The sequence below is a fragment of the Calonectris borealis genome, chromosome 1, assembly GCF_964195595.1.
Source record: "Calonectris borealis chromosome 1, bCalBor7.hap1.2, whole genome shotgun sequence".
Classification (NCBI taxonomy): Eukaryota; Metazoa; Chordata; class Aves; order Procellariiformes; family Procellariidae; genus Calonectris; species Calonectris borealis.
In genome coordinates, this window is record NC_134312.1 from 89,003,191 (window position 1) to 89,023,299 (window position 20,109).

The following is a 20,109-nucleotide window of genomic DNA, read 5'->3' on the forward strand; positions in this document are numbered from 1 at the left end:
CTGCTGAAATGAAAATGGGCTTATTCTAAGTTTTAAGCACAATGCATTGCCATGAATGGTCCACTTTGTATCTCTCAGTTTCACTGAGACACTGCACTCAGGTAGATCAAGATTTTAAGACTTTTTTCAAGCATTAAAGCAAGAAAGCTATTATAAATACAAAAAATTGATTAGATTATGGGCTATAATTTTACCGTAAATGGTGGCCAGGGATTGTGGAATTTTATGAAGTCTTCAGTACCAATAAATAAATAAATATGTATGTGCAAAGCCTGAACTCACATTCTAAAAATATCTTACTCATTTTCAGACTTGGTAAGTACAGACAATGAGTTTAAAACGTTAGTACTACTAGCTGTCACAAGAACTGTACATAAGCTGCTATGAACAATCGCTTTTCCGGAACAAAGCACCCCATCCATACAGGCGAGGGGACGGCTGTAAGAGTTCGGCGAGGTTCAGCATACCGCATCCCTAGGCAGCACAGAGCTCAGGAGCAGGCTTGTTAGTAACAACACTAACACACAGGGATTGTTCTAATTCTAAAAGCCAGATGAAGACAGCAGTTCAGGGCAATGACTAAGACAAGGATCATGCTAAACTTATTTGCTTTCACACCCGGTGAGAAATTCACCAATACCTAGTGAAATATTAATTGCCACTCACCTTCTGTGGTGACTGGGAGAGAAATCTCCATGCAGGCTGCAGACTGCGCTTTTCTGAAGGGGGGCCTCCCAGGCCCTCGGCGGTTTGCTTTTGAGACGTCTGCGCTGGAAAGTCGTTTTCCTGAACTGCAGCTCTGGGATGTTGGACTTGTACAGTGACCATTCACATGATCTGGAAAGTGAATGCAAGAAGGTATGCTAGGTAAAGTGCCAGCTCCCGAAATTCAGAATGGAGGAGAGATGTACATTCTGATATTTAAGAATGGGTTAAATAAAATCTTCTGAGAATAACTACTTATATGTTTTATCAACCCAGCATGTATATGTAAGAATAACTCACCATACCTTTAAGGTATACTTTGAAAAAAACAAGGGACATAGAATGGGTACGTGCTCTTAAGGCTGCAGATCCCACAACATTTTGTTGACCTATGTGAACAGGCAATTTATCAAGATACTGCTGGTAACACTGTCATCCCTGATGTTGTGTCTCTTAACAGATATCGAATAAATTTGAAAACTATCTTTCCTTTTTGCTCTCATACGCAACTGCAAGTGAAGTTTACTACAGGATAGAATTTAGAGCTAGGCATCTTCCCTACCTGACTTGAAGCTGCATGAAAGAGGCATCTAACTGCCCCTATTTGGGATAATTATACAACTAGCCATAATATTGCTAAGTATTTTATTCTTTATATACCACATAGATTTATTGTACTGCTAAGGAAACTGCTGAACAATTGATTTGTCCGCTGCAGATCTAAAGATATAAGGCTAAGTCCTTGGACCCCCGCTAGAGGCCACGGTCAATCAGCACAGCACATGCTGCTGTCTGATGGGGTGAGAAACAAAACACGGCTGCTTTAAACTCTGCCTACATTCGCCTGGTCTTCCTTACTGGCAACAGGTCTTTAAACCACAACAATCCACTGATCAAGGCTTAGATCAGAGTTCAGAGTGGGTTGGACTGGACTATAAACATTCATGCGATATTTTTTTTCCTCTCATCTTGGGTAAGGCAACATGAGAAGAATTACCGAACTCAGTTTTCCCCTCAACATATGAAAGGGTACACACCCAGGTATAATTGAATTATTTTTGGTCAGCAGGTAATTAATATTTACTAATTTAAGTAAACAGCCGGTAATAAGCATAACAAAAATTCAGAATTATGCAAGCACATTCAATATTTCTATTCAAACCTATGGAAGCTCAATACTATAGGTAAGGATAAGCTTGGAGTTTCTGCCTTTATTTTAAATGTCCGGGTATTTCTATCTGGGAATTAGAGTAGTCTTAAAGATTCTGTATATAAGTATCATATTCGGTTAACTCTCTTTGATTTGTATTGTATCCACAGAAAAGATGAATGTTAATATACCAAGATAAATTTATTTCTTGGTTACCATGCCATGATAGCTCCACTGTACATGACGAAAAGCTATTTCTATATTCAGATGATAAAACAGATTCTATACTGAATACAGTATATAGTGTGCTATTATATGTAGTCTTCCAATGTGTAAGTCAGTCATGTCTTTTCCATGTGAAAGCAGTTCAGTCTTAATGAACAAAATTGGAAAGCACTGTTCCGAATTATAGTTCAGAAAGCAATTTAGTATCTGTACTGCATAATGAGACAGCTCTGTAGGAGACACAACTTTCATGATTCTTATCATGTTTCTTAATACATGGCTATTAACTGAGCTAACAGCAGATATAAAACTGATGTGGCTGATTCATTCAACTTATAGTTAGGGAGTTTTCCAAAATATGCTGGAACTATTCATATATTTCAGTAGAAAGTCCTTTGAGATTGGGGGCTTTGTTCAAGGGCACAGGCTGATTGTTCAACCTCAGCAACAGACACATCCTCATCCAGCTGCTTCCTTTCTTCAAAATTCAGTTTGTGTGAAGGAGTTTCAGCATGGTATCTAATTATCTCCAAGGGGTTCCTAGGAAGTGGTGAGGAACATGACAGAGTAAAAAAGAATAATATTCTATGGAAACATCAACAACATCCGTGAGTCCCTTTCCCTGAACGTTGAACAGAATGGGCACAATTCATCTAAACCCCTACTCACTATGCCAAATTTTAAGACAAATGCTGCTATGTTTCTCTTGCTTGTCTCAGTTACCTTCAAAGGCCCAAATTAAACAAAAACAATCAGTAGGATCTGGGCACCTAAATCCCTTTAGTTGTTTTGACAACGCGTTTCCGAATAAGCAAAGCCAGTTCCTGTGCAGAAAAAAAAAATCAGGCCTCATCCTAGAAGCTGCAGGGATATCCCTTCAAGTACTGAAGTTGGTGAAATGTTAGTGAGTGCTACAACAATGACCGGAAGAGGGATTTTAGTCATCAGCTACACACTTTTCTATATTTTAACACTGTTCTGTTCTTCTGATTAGATATATGATTATTTTTTAAATGTACACAACAAGGAGCAATGCAGCTCTTCAAACCTTAGTAAAAACACAAAGACATTGTACAAAGAATAATATAATTATGGGAAGTATGACTGCAACATTTTTGCTGAGAAGCTGATAAGAATCAAGCAGATAGAGGCCACCCAAATCTATGAGAAAATCCTATGTGTGTATTTAAAAATTAATTTCTCACTTTTTTTATGGTATAGGCTCAGTGATACAAAACATTTCTAAAGAAAGGTTATGTACTATTTAAGAAAGGGTTCCTTACCACATTGTCTGGGAAAAAAAAATGAAGTGTGCAAGAAAAGTGGTAAGAAAAAAACAATACTAGCTTCTTACAGTGTATTTTCTAAGGGAGACTGTGAGAATGCTCATGCTCTCACCCTTTACCAAAATGACTGCAATGACTTACTAGCCCTGTGAGGCCCGAGTCACCTGATCCTCCTTTGCCATTGCAGAAGTCTTCCAGTCACCCCAAAGAACAGATAGAGGAGGCTTGTAAAACCTGGCTTTTTTCCAGCTTTGTTCGATTTGTAAGGAAGAACAACATTTTAACTTTTTTCCTTGCTGGCTTACTGCTTTTGTCTTGTGGTCACTGGGGCTTTTCTCACATCAGAAATATTAACTGATACTGAGCACCAGTTGATATCGGAGACATTAACATTGGTACTTAAGAAGCAGTGCACAGATTGCTCTGTGCTGTTGATGCCATAGTGCAACAGCTCCTAACTCCCTTTTCTTCTGGAGAAGGCAGAGAATAGCTGCTTGGGGAGAAAGCACTGCACAAAATCCCTCCCTTCTCTTTTCTACCCTTTTCCACCACTGCATTTGCCATCGTCTCCTATCCCTTCCCATGGGTGCTGCTACCCATGAGGGTCAAGGGAATTTGCATTATATTCTCCAGTGCTCCTAGATTCCAGCAGCAAGTACCAGAGTTACTAATGCACTGCATTTGGGCATCCTGGCTCATGGGAGCTTAGCCTTGAAGCAGTCTCCAGACTGTGACAGCCATCCCACTCTGCCAGGGCAGCAGCCTGTTCTCCTGTTTGTGGACAGTGAACTAAATAGCCAGGGCTCAGTTTGTAGCAATTCTGTTCATTAATTTTAAAATGTAAGGCTCATGCAAGCCATTGGAAGTAATCATAGCAGATTACCCCATGCTACAACACGTTAGCCCATTTTATACTGATTTAACCCCACTGATTTAATAAAGCAGACAGTAACAAATGGAATCTAAGATGTATTAAAATATATAAAAGAGAAGTTCATGACATAAAATTCTCTAATGTTCTCCACATGCTGCTCCTACAGTGCAGGTCCTGGTTGTTTGCCTTTGTCTGGGCTCTTGGCGTTACCCATACGAATTAAAAATGCTTCAGCTATCCCTGTTACCAAACAGTAGGACCATTCAGTGCAATGTGCACCCCAAAAACCGCTTAAAAAAAGAAACAGAATGGATGGAAGGCCAGCGTGTCACAAAAAATACCAGTGAGATGATGAGATTAAGAAGAACTGAAGAAGTAACATTAGTGACTGTGAACTTGATGAAACTAAGAGATGCCTTCTGAGAGATGCAATGCGCAACATGACAGTAGCAAGCCTGCTGGAGAGTCTCAAATTTAATCTAATTTTTTTGAGGAGTATTACACAGACAGGAAGTGTATTATATATACGCATGTTGATTTTAGTTTACACACAGTAACATATATATGTTACACAACCTGCCTTGTCATACAACTGTTTTAAACTACTTGGTGACCTCTGCAAAAAGCAAAAGGAACCAATGATTTACCAGTGAAAAGCTGAACTCTTGTTAAAACCAAATGTACTACAAGTGTCAGTAAGAAAGGAGAAACATGCATTTGCAGTTGCTGCCTAGAAAGTTGCTGCCTAGACATGACAAATTAAAAAAAAAAAAGCAACCATTTTTTTCAGTTCTAACAAAGGAATAAATTCACACAGAAAAACTAGCTGAAAACCAGTTTTTACTAACGATCTGAGAGAGGCTGAGAACAAAGGAATTTAAATACGACTAATTAGAAGCATTATAATACCATCCTAAGTTGTAAGGAAGTAATCAATGAAAGAGCAGGCAAGAGGACCAGAGAAATGCTTTAATATGGAGCAGAAAGAACCTGAAAAATGAGTCCCAGAGAATCTCCTCAACAAATGTCGAGGAATACAATCTCTGCTGTTAAAGGTCGGAAAAGTCCTTCTGTTTCCACAGGGGGATTTTTGTATATTATCAATAAATTAGATTTTGGGCAATAGTTATGGGTGTGACTAACCTTTTTTCTTTATACAGCAAAGAGATACACATTTAAATCAAGAAAAAAAGAGATCTCATAACTGTACTAATGGCCCAAAGAGCAGTCTCGGGTTTGCATGTAAAATACCCAAAATTTCTGTAAAAGTAGCGTGATCATTCATTAGTGAGAATATAGACCGATACCTTTAACTTTTAACAAATTATTCTTAAAAGAAAATCCCTTACAAAGTCAGGATCACAATTTTTTCTTGGTGCAGTTCTGCCAACCAGGCAGGAGAGGAGGTGTGAGCCCTAGCAGAAGAGGTTAGTACAGATGTACTGCCAGCAAAATTGTATATTTACCGTCATGTCTTCATCAGTTTGAAGAGGAAGGATGAATTGCCCTATTGACATACTGCTGGTACATTTAGGTCCACACTAAGAGTATAACATGTTGTCATTGTAACATACTGCCTGTGTAATATGATGGTATTCTTATTATGGTAATGAACTCCTGTCATGCACTTGATTCTAGATATCATCATTTTTTTGAAATTAGGGTGAACAGATTTATGTTTCAGAGAAATAAAATACTGTGAAGTGGTTGAAAATGTTAAGTGCGTTGTCACTGACAGAACCCCTTTTAAAACTCGTATTTTTGCCTGCAATTATGAACAATGAAACCAAAATACAAAATAAACGCTATCCAAATGAGGAACACTAAGAATATATTACTGTATGTCATAACATCACCTTTACATTATCATATCTGAAAGACCAAACCTGGCAGTGCAAATCTAAAAATAAATCTAGCTTTGTGACAGTTCCCCGAGAACAGTGGGAAAATTTTGGACTACTTGGATCTAACTCTGCTCCTCAGATTCCTCTGCTGAATTTCTAGTGATCATACAACACCACAGTACTGGACTGACTGCCTCAAAAAGTACACAGCACTCAGTGTGCCTCAACAGAATAACGTAACAAATTGTTGCTATGCTTTGTGCAATAAACAGGAAAACACAGAAAACTTGATTTAATTCTGAATCATAAGCATGAAACATGATACATCCTGAGCTGCACAGAGGACACTGAAACATGCAACTAGAGTGGATGAACCAGAAGACCACTTAGGATATCAACAACTAGTCCCGAGCACTCCTTATTAGTAGCATTGCACCTGCATTTTCAAGATGGAAAAATCCGGGTTTAATTCTCTGTTTTTGAAAATGAAAAATTCTTCAAAGAGGTTGGACTGGAAACATTTTATCAACTTGAACATGATAAAAATAAAGCATGACACATACGAGCTGGAGACTTTCTAAATAAAACTTCACTTTTCCATCTGAAATGAATGAACAAAATGTAAGATAATTACAACAAAAGTGTTTTTAGTCTACTCTAACCAGATTGTTCCAGAGATTTTCCCCTGATTTTTCCAAAAATTGTTGTTTTTAACTAGAGGTAAGAATGTCCGAAATAATCAAGCTAGCACCACTCCATAGATGCTAACATATAAATAATTTGCTTGCAAATACTCAACAGAAAAAGGCACAGGCATGATCAAATAAGGCATTCCAAATATAATTATTAAGTTTACACAGAATTTTTATGCAGCAATCAAACTTCTGAAAAAATCCAAGTTTTTCCAAACTTGTTAACATTATGCATTGTAGATTTTTGACAGATTTCATATCAGGTTATTGTAATAAATAAACTAGTAACAATTGTTCATTCTTATTTTAATGTTGCAAAACCAGATTTTATAGGTGATAACTTCTAATTTAGAGTTCTTTTTTATCCTTCTTTTGTTATCACTTTGTTGTCAAAATAATTATACATGGAAAATTATTATTTTCTAAATATTCTTCTGCTTGAACACACAGGGCAGTTACTAAGACTTTGGATGTTGCTTTAAGTCCAACCAAGGTGATAGGACCATCTGTCTCATGCCCGAGTCTCTGTGTACAGATGACAGCCTGTGTGAGAGCTCAATCCCAATCCAAGTTACTTACAATCGAGGACCTCTGGGTCCAGGCAGGTCTGGTAAATCTATGTGTAGCCCCAGATTTTGGCTGCTGGAGAGTATTACAACCTGAGAAGTGTACAGAGACCACAGAATGGAAGAATACTACCTATGTGTTTGCATTGCCTGAAAGGAGTGGAAAACGACTTACCTTTGAGAGTCCTCCATAAAGAACTCTTCTTTAAGTAAAAATAGAGAACTTAGGAACAGTGAATATCTATTACATTGTGAGCCTAACAGTTGCATATCATTCTGTTATTATCAACTCTTAAATGTATGATGAGCTTTACTGCTTGTTTTGTTGTTTCAGCTAACAAATTTTACTGCTTTCCTTTGTGACTACATTTAACTGTATCAGTTGTAAACATTTTAATTATGGTATCATTTTGATAATTTTAAGCACTTACCTTTCCTTTAAACTACTTGCTTGTTAAATCTCCCATATAGATCAGTTGTTTTTTTTTTTTAATCTGGAAGCATTAGAAGTCAGAACACAGCCCCTTTCTGCATTTGAAATATAACCACACAGCACATGCCTATTATGCTGTAATAGTTGACAGAGTTAACCTACTGATCAGCTCGTTGCTTTTTTTATTCTGGTTATTTAGACTGGCAGAGTGCTAATATATCCGTTAACGTAGGTGAAATTGTGGAATTGCTGAGGCCAAACATTTAAAACCATTTCCGTAAAAGTGAAAGCCTTTAGTCCAACCCACAATGTTTTTCATCTTAATAGTCATCAAACTTGCAGCAAAGAAGGCAAACCACGTCCTCCACTGAATCAGCGAGAACATAGCCAGCAGCTTGAGGTATGTAATCCTTGCCCTCTGTTTGGTGCTTGTCAGACTGCCTCTCAAGTCCTGTGCTCAGTTTTGGGCTCCCCATTACAAGTAAGATATTGACGTACAGGCATGGGTTCAGCAAGGGTCCATCAAGTTGGTAAGAGGGGTTGGCACACATGATGTAAGAGGAGAGGCTGAGAACTGGGTTTTTTTTTCAGCCTTAAGAAGAGAAGACTCAGGGGAGACCTTATTGCTGTCTGCAACTACCTGACCTGAGTATACGGAGAAGACAGAGCCAGACACTTCTTAGAGGTGCACAGTGATCGGATGAGAGGCGAAGGACACAGCTTGGAACATGGGAAATTCCGGTTAGATATTAGGAAAAACTTCTTTTCCTGTGTGGATGATCAAATACTGGAAGAGGTCACACAGAGGGGTTGTGGACCTCCTGTCCTTGGAGGCATTTGAGACTCGATGGACACTGCCCTGACCTACCTCGTCTAACTAGCCCTACTTTGAGCAAGGTGATGGCCTAGACAACCTCTAGAGGTCCCTTCCAACCTTAATTATGCTATGACTCTAACTACAAGCAGAGTTCAGATGATTCCTCAATTCAGCTGGTATTTTCAGACTGAAAAGTGAACAGAAATTGCTCTACCCTTCTGGAAGGAGACACACACTGGACAGTCCATAAAATCCTTTGCATGTAAAAATACACATAATTTTCAATGTAATTCAAGAAAAGCATTGATAAAGTTGGATGTCTGAATTGCCTTTTCTAAAAATGTCAGACCAAGGAGGAAAGCAACTTATATAATTTCGAATTTTCTGAAATGTTCTTTGGCATTATAAACAGAATTACAGATCCAGAGCCAGAAAAAAAAGTACAGAATGCTCCACTTAAAATCTACCAGCTTGTCCAATGCAGCAGTAAGCAAAACGTTTCAAAATTTTGCCAGTGCCTAATGTCTGCTGTAAACTACTTCGAAAGGGTAAAGCTCATCCTTAAAATAAAAATGAGGTCGTCTTTATGATATCCGGGTACTGTTTCATAGGCTTGGGAGCATCCAGGGAGTGACACTTCCCTTGCAATGAACTACAAAGGCATCGAATAGTGCATGTTTTCATACTATAATTCTATTATGATACGCATAAATCTTTAAGGAAAGAAAAATCAAACAGATTCCACAAACCTCGTACAAAATGGACAAAATGGAATACAGAGTTATAACCAAAGCTCCTTTGTCTGACCCCTACAATTGTGTTTTATGAAGCCAACTTTCAGAATTAAAGTTTTGCCTCTGCAGCAGAAGACATTTCTCAAATCCTTGAAAAAACTGAGCTTATTTAGTATTTTGTCTAGTTTTTCACTGCTGTATAAAATGGGAGACATTAACTCTGACCTGGTGAAAAATTTACTGCTTATAAATATCTGCAGAAAGCATAGGAAATTATATTAATCTTTTGAAGATCACAGCTTAGCAAGACGGAACAAAAGATGTCTGTCTTTTGTTCTTTGGCTAATAAAGTCTAGGTGATAGCATAAATTCATGCAGTGAAACCATCTGTTCATAGGAATTAAGTAAAAATTCGCAGTTACTGAGTATCTCCATCTTTAGTTAGGACTTCTGTCTAGCTCCCTGTGATCACCTGGAAACTTTGAAAGCTTTTAATGAAATGAGCAGAAACACTTCTTAAAAGAAAAATACAAGCTGATGCTTAAAGTGGCTGGTGAAGCAAAGTTAGAAAACTCTCATATAAAAGCAGTTGTATATATATCCCAGATTCTCCACTTGATTAAATTAGATTAGGATTATCCCCATAATTCATTTCACTGCAACAGTGCATGGAAATGTAGATGATCTTTTCAGAAAATTTGGGAAACAGTATTAGGTTCAAAAATATAGATACTATCATTCAGAGCTGCCTCTGAAGGATAATAGGGAAACTACATTATATGCAATGTTGCATCTTCCTTCTGGCCAATTCAAATAAACATTGGGCTACTATGATCTGCAGTAGCTAAAACTATCAAAAAGTTTCAATGTATCCCCACATATGGCATATTCTCGCATTTCTATGTGGAGATACAGCATCCACAGGCAACACGTTCTTCAGCAAGGATAGATAATAATCACTACATCAAAATAAAAAGATGCTGAGGTCAACTAAATTATCAGTCATACAAGGGTCAAAATGGAGTCCCAAAGTACCTTTAAGTCATGAAAATCCTGACAACATTTAACTAGAACACCCTCAGTCATCAGATCACACATTATTCCCTTAAATGCTAGCAAATTCTCAGTACTGGCAGCACCTCCACCTGAAATAGATTTAACTTTTACTTAACCTCTACTATTACAATTCAAAGCAAAGTGAGAGCAAGGACATTACATGAGCCAGATCCTAAGAAGGGAGCAGAACTGTAAGCTGCCAAATGCTAATGTATTTCCCAATTAGCTGCAGTCGGTGCTGAGAGTAGGCGATGTATCAGCCCTCTATGAAAAGCTATGAGCCAGAGCCAATGGGATGGATGTACAATACCTCATCATTTGAAAGTGGTGACCTGAATATCCTTAAGAGTGTTGACCAGAGAGTATTGTTATCCCCTGACTATGGGTACAATCTCAGGCAACAGCCAAACGGTGGATAAATCATCTCTAAGAGCTCTGCCAGTATATCCAGGACATTGTGGAGCAGAACTAAATGAAATGCAGACATTATTCTTCACCTTTTCCAGGAACTCTCATTTAAATTTAGCTCCTTACACTGAGAAAGAGAGGCTTTTTCCAGCCTGTTGTAAACTGAGCAATCTATAATTCAGCACGGTTTTAGTGGCTAGAATAACTAACAGGAACCTTCTGCCCTTCTAAGACAGTCATGAAGGAGAACTGAAACAAGTTTTTTTTGTTTTATTTCCTTTTTTTTTTTTAAACCTTCCTCTGCAGTTGATTAGCCATGAGTATCTGCCAGCTTATACATTGAACGCTGCTTCCACATGCTTTATCCTTAGCAATCCACCAGGCTTCTTGGTAATATGAGTACAGAGTACCCAACAGCTGTTGCAGTAAGAACAGACAGAATGCTTCAGTGACAATTTGATAATACCTTTTGGTGTGTATGAAGCTTCTGAAATTAATGGAGTTCCACTAGTTTCTGCACGATGTTGAAATAGACCTTCTTAGGCTTATTTTTAGTTCATACTTAACTTGTCCTATGTTATTAAAAAATAATGAGTACAGGTAAATAGGGGAATGGTAGAAACATGACTGTTCTGAAATCAAAGTCACAGACAGGATTATGCATTCTATTAATCTTCAAACTTCCCTACGTATGTCATACATTTAAGATGGATCATCATGCCTCCTATGCTCTTAGGTTGAATTTGTTTAACTTTTATACCTTTCCTTTTGTACATAGTCCTGCTCCCCAGTCCTTGGGGTTTTGTGGGATGTGGGGGTTTTTGTTTGTTTGTTTGTTTTTGTTGTTGTTGGGGTTTTTTTTAAACATAAATCTGCCTTCAATTTGTCAATATATTCTAGGCAATGCTTACAATATTGTCCAGCTCCCAGCATGATTACAGGAAAGCTGACGGTAAGGCAGTTTTTTTCTCTGATATGCAACTTTTTTACATTATACAGTAAAGCCCTCACCACTTCTAGTTACATTGATTTGTTTCTTGCTTCTAAAAACCTGTAAATCCAGTCTTCTACACATCAAATTTATCTTTTTCTTGTGTTATGATTCAGGATCTAAATCTATTTCATGCTATGTGTCCTTCAAGTAATAATACTAACAAAAAGAATCTGATCTGTAGAATATAGTTTAGCCTTAGGTCCTACCCTATGGCTATTTTGATACTCTTAAGTATTCACATTCCCTTTTAGCTGCCTACATCACTCCTTTTACCTTTTTGGGATATTATGAGTATTACAATTTTTTGGTGTATTCCTACATTCCTAGTTTCTCAAATGTCACTGTTAATAATGGAGCAAGTTATTTCAACTACATCACTCTGTACACTGAAATCTGCACAATCTGGATTGAATTTCCCAATGATTTTTCAACATTTATTTACTTAATCTTTATCAGGAGCTATTAGCAGTTTTCCAAGTTCCTCAGTCATTTATAACGCGGAAGACATTTATTCCCCTGACTTTTGCCTGGGGGAACAGTGCTACATTGGTTAATACATACACATGATTCCTAGTGACAGAAATTAAGTTCAGCTGCATTATGCAAGGATGTGATCCAACTTTAATTTCCATCTCTAAAAAGACACTCAAAGTAATGAGGCATGGCTATATGGCTTTTTCAGTCATCTTACATGAGAAACTTCCCATGAGAGCAAAACTAGAAAGGACTCCTTGAGACTGAGAATATTTAAAGACAATTATAAAAATCTTTGTGTGAACCACACATTCCAACGCAAATGCCAGGAACAATCCCCTTTACATGGATATTTAAGAGGGCATGATCTGCCCCAAACATTTTTAGGTTACGCAAGATGTTGAATCTTCATTTTAGCTTTTTTTGAGGTGAAATTTCTGCTCTCACTATGCTTTTCCACTGAAATATTAAAGAAGAATAGAGAAAAAGATTACAGCAAAGCGTGTACTTAACAGTTGGCTGAGATAAGTCTCAAGGAGAGCACTGAGACACAATGACTGATTTCTGATCTGACTTCTCAGAAGTTCAAAGACACCATAAAATATAGATATTCAAGCGTCTTATCACTGTTGTGGCACGGAATTTGTACATCAAATGAGGAGAATAGACTGAAGCATGCATTGGGTGTTATAGGCAGAGATAAACATCACTGACAACCAGTTACAATGGCTCACGCGTGTAAAAAGTTCTGGAGCCTTTTCATAATAAAATATTACACACACAGTGTGTAATGACTGGCAAAATATGTCTACATGAAATAAATGAATATTAAACAAGCAAAATGCTGAGAGCTGCCAACAGAACTGTATGGGTTAATAGGTGGTTTTTAGAAAGCCTTTTCAGACAAACCTCCAAGGTTATTGTGTTATCTCATGAATCGGTAAAATGTTTTGCCAATGAATGTAAGGAAGTTTAAAGCTGTTGGCTTTTGCCTACCGTACCAAGATCAGTCTTAAGATCTGTTGGCAGACTTAACTTTCTTGATCCTTTAACTGAAACAACAGAAAAAGGAGAAAGGCAGTTGTTAATAATTAAGAAAGAAAAAGGAGCGAGGGAAAACAACATGCCATCTTCTGGTTAATACCATGTTGCAAATTTGTAGCACTTTTTTTAATCAGCATATAAAGGCAGAATTATGGTTTAAATATTTTCATGTACACCACTCAGCAAAATAAATGTAACTGAACAAAGAAGCACTGGAAAAAACATTACTCCAGCTCTCAAGAAGTGAATGGTGCTTTACACAGATTTGGCTGTGTGCTGCAATATCTTACCTTGTGATGATAGGAATGATAAAAAAAAAAACACAAATGAGATTAAGGCAAATATTGCAAATGCTGGTTATGCAGCATATCACAAATATTCAAACACCTGGAAACCAATTCAATAAAAGGTTGCAATGAAATTATGAGTTCTGATGACATCATACCTCAAGATACCATTTGAAAAAGAGAGGGCATATTGTACAGGTAATGGAGACAGAACACACTATTGTAATATTACGGAAAGGAAGACAGATTGCACAGAAACGAAATACAGCAGCTTTAGGATATAATATGGTGTTATCTAGACATCAAATTTGCACTCAATTTACTGAAGATTTAATTATCTGTTGTGTTCCAATTATGCAACAAAACTATGATTTTGCTTCTGTTCAAAAATGTTTTCATTTCCTTACACATGAGCACATTTTTAAACAATGAACACCAGAGAACTGAAATGAAGCATGTCTTGTAGCAGTCAAAACGGCATTAAATTTATTAAAAGAATGCCTTAAGGCATCTTTCATTAATTATTCAGAAGACTTAATTTCCAATATGGTTCTTTGATTTTGCATTCATTCAGTATTTTTTCACATCATTTTCTGGCTTTTACCCCTTACCCATACTGTCTGTTACTAGAAATGAACAATGAAGTATTTGTCAGCTAACTATTGTACTTCTAAAGAAAGTCCCACATGGTAAGTATCACAGTGACAGGAACACTGGCACATATGAATATAAGGAACAAGTCCTTTGTAATTCCTATTTAATAAGCTTTTAGGTCAGAAGGATGCCCCGAACAGCCACTTACCATTTCAAGTTACAAAGCCTCTAAAAAGAAATTCTGTTGCATTCTGTCATAAACTACAAAGCCTGCAATGCAGCAGAAGAAAATATCAGCTAGCACCTATGCTAGATATTTCTCTTTCTTTCTTCAGGGAAGAGCAGGGGAGCCCTTCAGGCTCTTGAGCAACATTTTGGTATCAGTAGAACCAGCATAGCCCTCCTAGTAACCCATTTCTAGCTGTCACTTTAACTGGATGATTTCGGACAAGGCGAAGAGATCTCTTCAGATCAACCCAACATCAAAATATACATCACTAACACTACTACATGAAAATTTTCTAATTTGGATACCAAGTGTTAGGCTCCTACATCCATTTTAGGCACTCACACAGAGGGCAGCTTGATTTTCAGAACAGCCTTTTAAAAACATTCAATTTCTCTGAGCAGCTGTCATACACTCTTTCAGACCGAATGGAGGATACTGCTCCAGAAAATCAGTGCTTTGCTATAGAGAAAGAAGCATCACTTGTGATATAATCTCCTTTAAGGGAAAGGACAACATCTGGCCCAACCAGCCCTCTGAAAAAGGATTACCAATTCCTAAGGAAGACTGTAGGATACTTTACTAACAGACTAGGATCTAGAGTAGGATATTTCAGAGCTATAAAACCTAGCTGCATTTAGCACCAAGGAGCTTCATTAGTGCTGTCATCATGGATGCTTTGAGCTTTGCAGAGTGGTGGTTTAACCTCTTCTATTTCTATGTTACAGGTGTTTCTGTATAACAGGAGTTACATCTTGTGTTATATCCCACAGCTGTTCCCAAACTGTGGCATATATGTCTGAACTGTAAGACTGCAGAAATAGCTCCCAACTATTTGTGTGCAGACTCATACAGGACATGCAAAGTATGCACTTTCTGATTCCTCTGAAAGACTCTAAACAGGCTTGATTTGGGAGCTGCCACAGCTGCTTTCAGACAAAATAGGCACACCATACTGAAGGCTGCAATCTAACCAACACAGTCACAGGATGCTGAAGAGACTGAGGATCGGAAAGACGAGGAGTACACAGTTGATGAGTTGGTTTATGGGCACAGGGATAGAGTAGGGGACACGGTGAGTAAGGGGCTAAAAGACAAAGGAGACACACAGCATGAGGAAATGAATGAAGTGCAGTTGAGGAAGCCAGGAGTTACTCCTACCACCATTTCCACCACCAAATTTGGAAAATTTTGGCATAGGACATGATTGTACTAGGACACAGCGTGGACCACTGTAAAGAAACCACATCTTTGAGGGTAAAAACAAAACAAGGAGCTGGTTGCTTTCATGCTTTACTGTGATTAAAGCTGTGCATATTACTTTTTTTGGGGTAAAACTAAGATTTTACTATTAAACTGATCAGAATGTGGATATTATTATGTAACCTATTTTTAATACCTAAATCATGTCTATTTTACTGTCTCTACATTTATTATAAAGGACGATCATGTATGTAAACCTATCTTGCTGAGAAAGAGCTTTTGAACACCAGTTTAAGAATGAAGTAGAGTATAAAGGTTCAAGAGGCTAGCAGAGTTGTTTGTTGCCATTATTTGTTTGCATTCATGCTGGAGGCAGCCAGCAGAAATTGTGATGCCACACTGCAAGGCACGACAGCCCCTGCCTAAAAGAACTTAATGATGTGTACACAGTGATGTTATTCAACTGTGGGATGAGAAAGAGGCACAGACAGAGTCAATAGGTATGGTCTGGCAGCTAGCTAAGCTGAGCACCCAGGTCTCCTGACCGGCTCTCTTGTAGCCATATGGTTCCTATCAGTCTTTCAATGAAAACACCAAGGCACAACCAACAAACAAACGTGCGCTCGCAGCTAAGACATTCAGTGATGCGTTTCCCTCAGCTGTTACAGCAGAACTGTACTCAGAGGATTTAATATTATTCAAAATGAAGGTGACTTCATACGGCTCTTTTCCTATTAGGCAGCTTCTGCCTGCGTAATACTTTGGAGTATCAGTCCCCGTCTCCCTCTGCTAAAACATGGATTTAAGAGCCTAATATTTAGATACCCACTTGGACAAGGTACACAGTAAGGTCCTGGAGGCTCGGCTGCTGGGGCTTAGAGCCAATGTGGAGACAGGCCTCTTCCTTTGGTGGCCTCAGGCAGAGCGCCGCAGGCAGCACTCTCCCGTGGGAGCTGCTTTCAAGCTGAACCTAACTCTCATCCCTGCCCTGAGCTACAGCTCCTGCTGCGTTGCTTCCATTCCTGTGCCTGGCCATGGCCCTGCTGATCTAGACCTGGACTCACGGACCAACATCTTCCCCTGTCCCTGGACCTGCCTGGCAATCACCAGGCCTGGCAATCACCAGTTCGGCCCTGGTCATCCTCCCCAGAGCTGCCCTGCTCCCTTGCTTAGCTCCCGTCTTCCTGGTCCATAGGAGCTGATGGCCCCTGTTGGCAAGCTCAGGCCCCCTTGAACCATGCACTGTGGGCTGCATGGGGGCTACCCCCACTGCTCCCCCTGAGCCAAACACCATGGCCCAAACCCAGGTCCCCATTTCCTCCCCTCTGCCAGCTAATACTGCTCCCTGTTCCTTGCTAAGCCTTACATACACATCCCTTCTCAAGATCTTAAGCAAGCGTGAATTCACCTGATCAGAAACCCCCTCACATATTGGGAAAAGTGATAAAATGCACCTTGTATTCACAGTGCAGGAGCTAACCTCTCTTTAATGATTAATTTGCCTTCTGACAAGTAAACATTCTTTTTATTTTAATATAAATAAGTAGAAATGGTTATGCTGGCAGTGTTAACAATAATCAAGTTTAGAAATAAATTACATTCTATGTTTTCCACACACACAAAATGTTTTGAAACATTTACTTTCTTGCTTGTTTTCCATAAGAATATAATTTTCAAACTGAGTCAAATCTCTTCAGCTACTTTGCAGTTACCCACAAGTTAAAAAAGAGTGACTGTTAGAAACTTGATAATATTCTTCTTGAAACAAAGCTATTTAAAAATATTTTGTGTAGGAAACTGGGAGCTTGGCATGGCATAGGCCTAATCCCAGCGGATTTAACCAGTGGAATGAATCAGGATAGTAGCACTTGGAAATCACAGTACGTATAAAAACTCGTAATCTTGCCATGAGGGACCTGTTTCAAAGCTCATGGGAATCAATTGTGGAAATCTTTACATAGCCTTCTCTAAGCTCTGTAGTCTTAAAAGCATTTGGATGCGAGCCCCCAATATGAAGGCGATTTTTTAAGAAAAAAACACAAATCCATTTTCATTTTAGAACACACATTTGAGAAGTCATGCTCCTATACACAAACTGATGAAATTCTTTCCTTCTGGTCTTTGAAAGAAGTCTAAACTGTCCATTGCATCTTACACAACAAAGTTAAATGACCTCTCAAAGATGCATTTTCTTGTCCTCACAGTGTATTCTCAACTACATGCTTCAATATGAAGCTGCATATAAATAGCTAAAGCAGTAAGAGACATATAAATTATATAATTATGTATATTATATATATTACATTCCTAAGAGCCCCAGAATAAATTTTCCTAATGAGATGATAAAAAGGTAAACTTTACTGGAATGGGTACTGTTCTCTAATACGTTACATAGTAATTAACTCCAGCATTGGATGTAGCACCATTTACATTATGAGTGCTTACAAGGCCTCAGAGTTTTTAAATTCGTTTTAGAGCTACCGAGTTCTCACATGCCATTGTAGAGTGAATGTAGTACAAAGCCCTAACTTTTGACCTCCAAATCACAAACAACAATCAAAATGCAGTTTGACTTTCTCCATTGAAAGAACATGGCATGCATGAGTAAGAATAAGATATTCTGATGGTATCGTAAAATCCTGATCTCCACTGTTCTTTATATGATCTGAGGGTTTTTTTAAGCCAATCAAATACCATTATATGGCATGCCATGCTGCATCACTGTTCTTATGAAACATGCTTTATACAGATAAGTGTTTTGGTTTTTTATTTTTAAAGTTTTTTGTTCCACAATTTTTACCAATGTTATTCCATATATATTGCTATATCGCTATCTCTGGAATACATTTTATTTACAGTGGAAACTGCCACCATTCAGATATTCACAAATAAGCAGAATCTTTCAAATGGCTTTATTAACATTTTGTCTTCTTGTACAGTATTAGAAATGCATCACTATAGTATTTAAATATTCATTTAATTAAAATAAGATACCAGTGATTAAGGAAGATAATTCCTCTCCTCTCCCCACCATTCTTAAAATGGAAGGCTCGTATTTCTTTACTTGCTGCTACCCTCTGTGTAGTACTGTGGATTTCAGAGAAATTTTCATCAAATGGTTTAATTTCATGTTCTAGTCTGAAAGGCATTCAGAACGGGAAATTGATTTTTCAATTATATTGTCTGCAAAGCCATGCTTTAGTAAATAGTACAGGAGGAGCACCTGAAAAGAGAGTCTTGTGAAACAAGTTTAAAATATTGCTTAATGGAAGAAGTTGGATTTGTATTGAATTAGTAACCAGCCCTGCATGTAAAATAAAGAGTATTAGTCTGCACTGAGTCTCTTGCTCAGTGCTCCAACACTCATATCGGTAATAGAACATAAATGCCTAATTTTGATTTGAAGCAGGGGAGAAGAGAAGCAACAAAGCTGAATTACTGAGTTGACCTAGGCTGGCTCTGCAAAAGCTTACTCAGAGGTTAAAACATTGACAAGCAGTAGGATGTTACAGGTAAAATATATTTTTCAGGGAAACCAAGATGGTTCAGGCAGGCTAAGCAATGTTCAGGATCAGACCAAGAGGTGAGGAGGCAGGAGATTTTTCAAGTTCTCCAAGACGCCTTTATCAACGCTGTTCTTATGGGCCTGACTGGAACTGCAATCTGCCAATGTTACTAATGGCTCTCTTAGATGTAAAACTGTTTGTGTCTACATTGGCAATTAGCGCGCTGGAGAAATTCTTCCTAGGCATTGTCTTGGAGACTCAAAGTACGTACATGAGCGCATCAGTGTTGTTCCTCCAATCATTCCCCTTCTGATGGAACTGAGGATGAAGTTGCTCACCAGTGTGCCATCATGTGTGTAGTGTTTGTCATGTAAACTAGTGTCCTCCGGCAGTTTGCACTTTGTGTATGCATTGTGCATACTCATGGCCAGTAACTGGCATGAACTTCACTGCCAGGTGAAGAACCGATGTTGTGGTCTGGCAACCATAATGAATTTCAACAACTCAAACTCCATTCCTTCTGTCTTTGCAACTTCATCAGTTGGTGATGTAGTCATACCCAGCAGGACCTTTGTTGTGCAGCAACTTGAATCACTTGAGCCAGTAGCCAAGTGTTCTTTCTATTTCTGCTAAATTTCTGAAGGATGAAGTCTTGGCCTATCTTCAGCAGAGGTATGTGTGGTTTTACAAACACAGATATCATGGGGCTCTACAGACTACAGCACACTTCCATTACGGAGAGCTTGTGGGCCATGAACTTTAAATAGATCGAAGGCAAGACTGGAAGTAGAAGGATCCTGCCTGATGAATCCATAACTACGCAGATTAATCAGTTGTGTTCTGTGAGAAAGAAATGTGAGCCAGTGCAAAGGCTGATGTAGCTGGGAAGCTGTGCTGATAAGCACAAGGTAGTTCCACTCCCAAGTTCTTGGAGGCCACAATTTTGAGGTCAGTTACTCCAGGTGATTAGACTGGATTTTGCCTAATTTTA

At 38.3% G+C, this 20,109-nt stretch overlaps 1 protein-coding gene across 3 annotated transcripts in view; it reads right to left on the minus strand.

Annotated features, from left to right (window-relative positions):
* Window positions 1–20,109, minus strand: part of STXBP5L (syntaxin binding protein 5L) — a 207,360-nt gene that overhangs the window by 23,499 nt on the left and 163,752 nt on the right. For all 3 annotated transcript variants that reach the window (XM_075166333.1, XM_075166324.1, XM_075166315.1), the window contains one exon: window positions 667–837. In XM_075166333.1, the coding sequence (XP_075022434.1) occupies window positions 667–837 (171 nt within the window). The remainder of the gene's footprint in view (window positions 1–666; window positions 838–20,109) is intronic.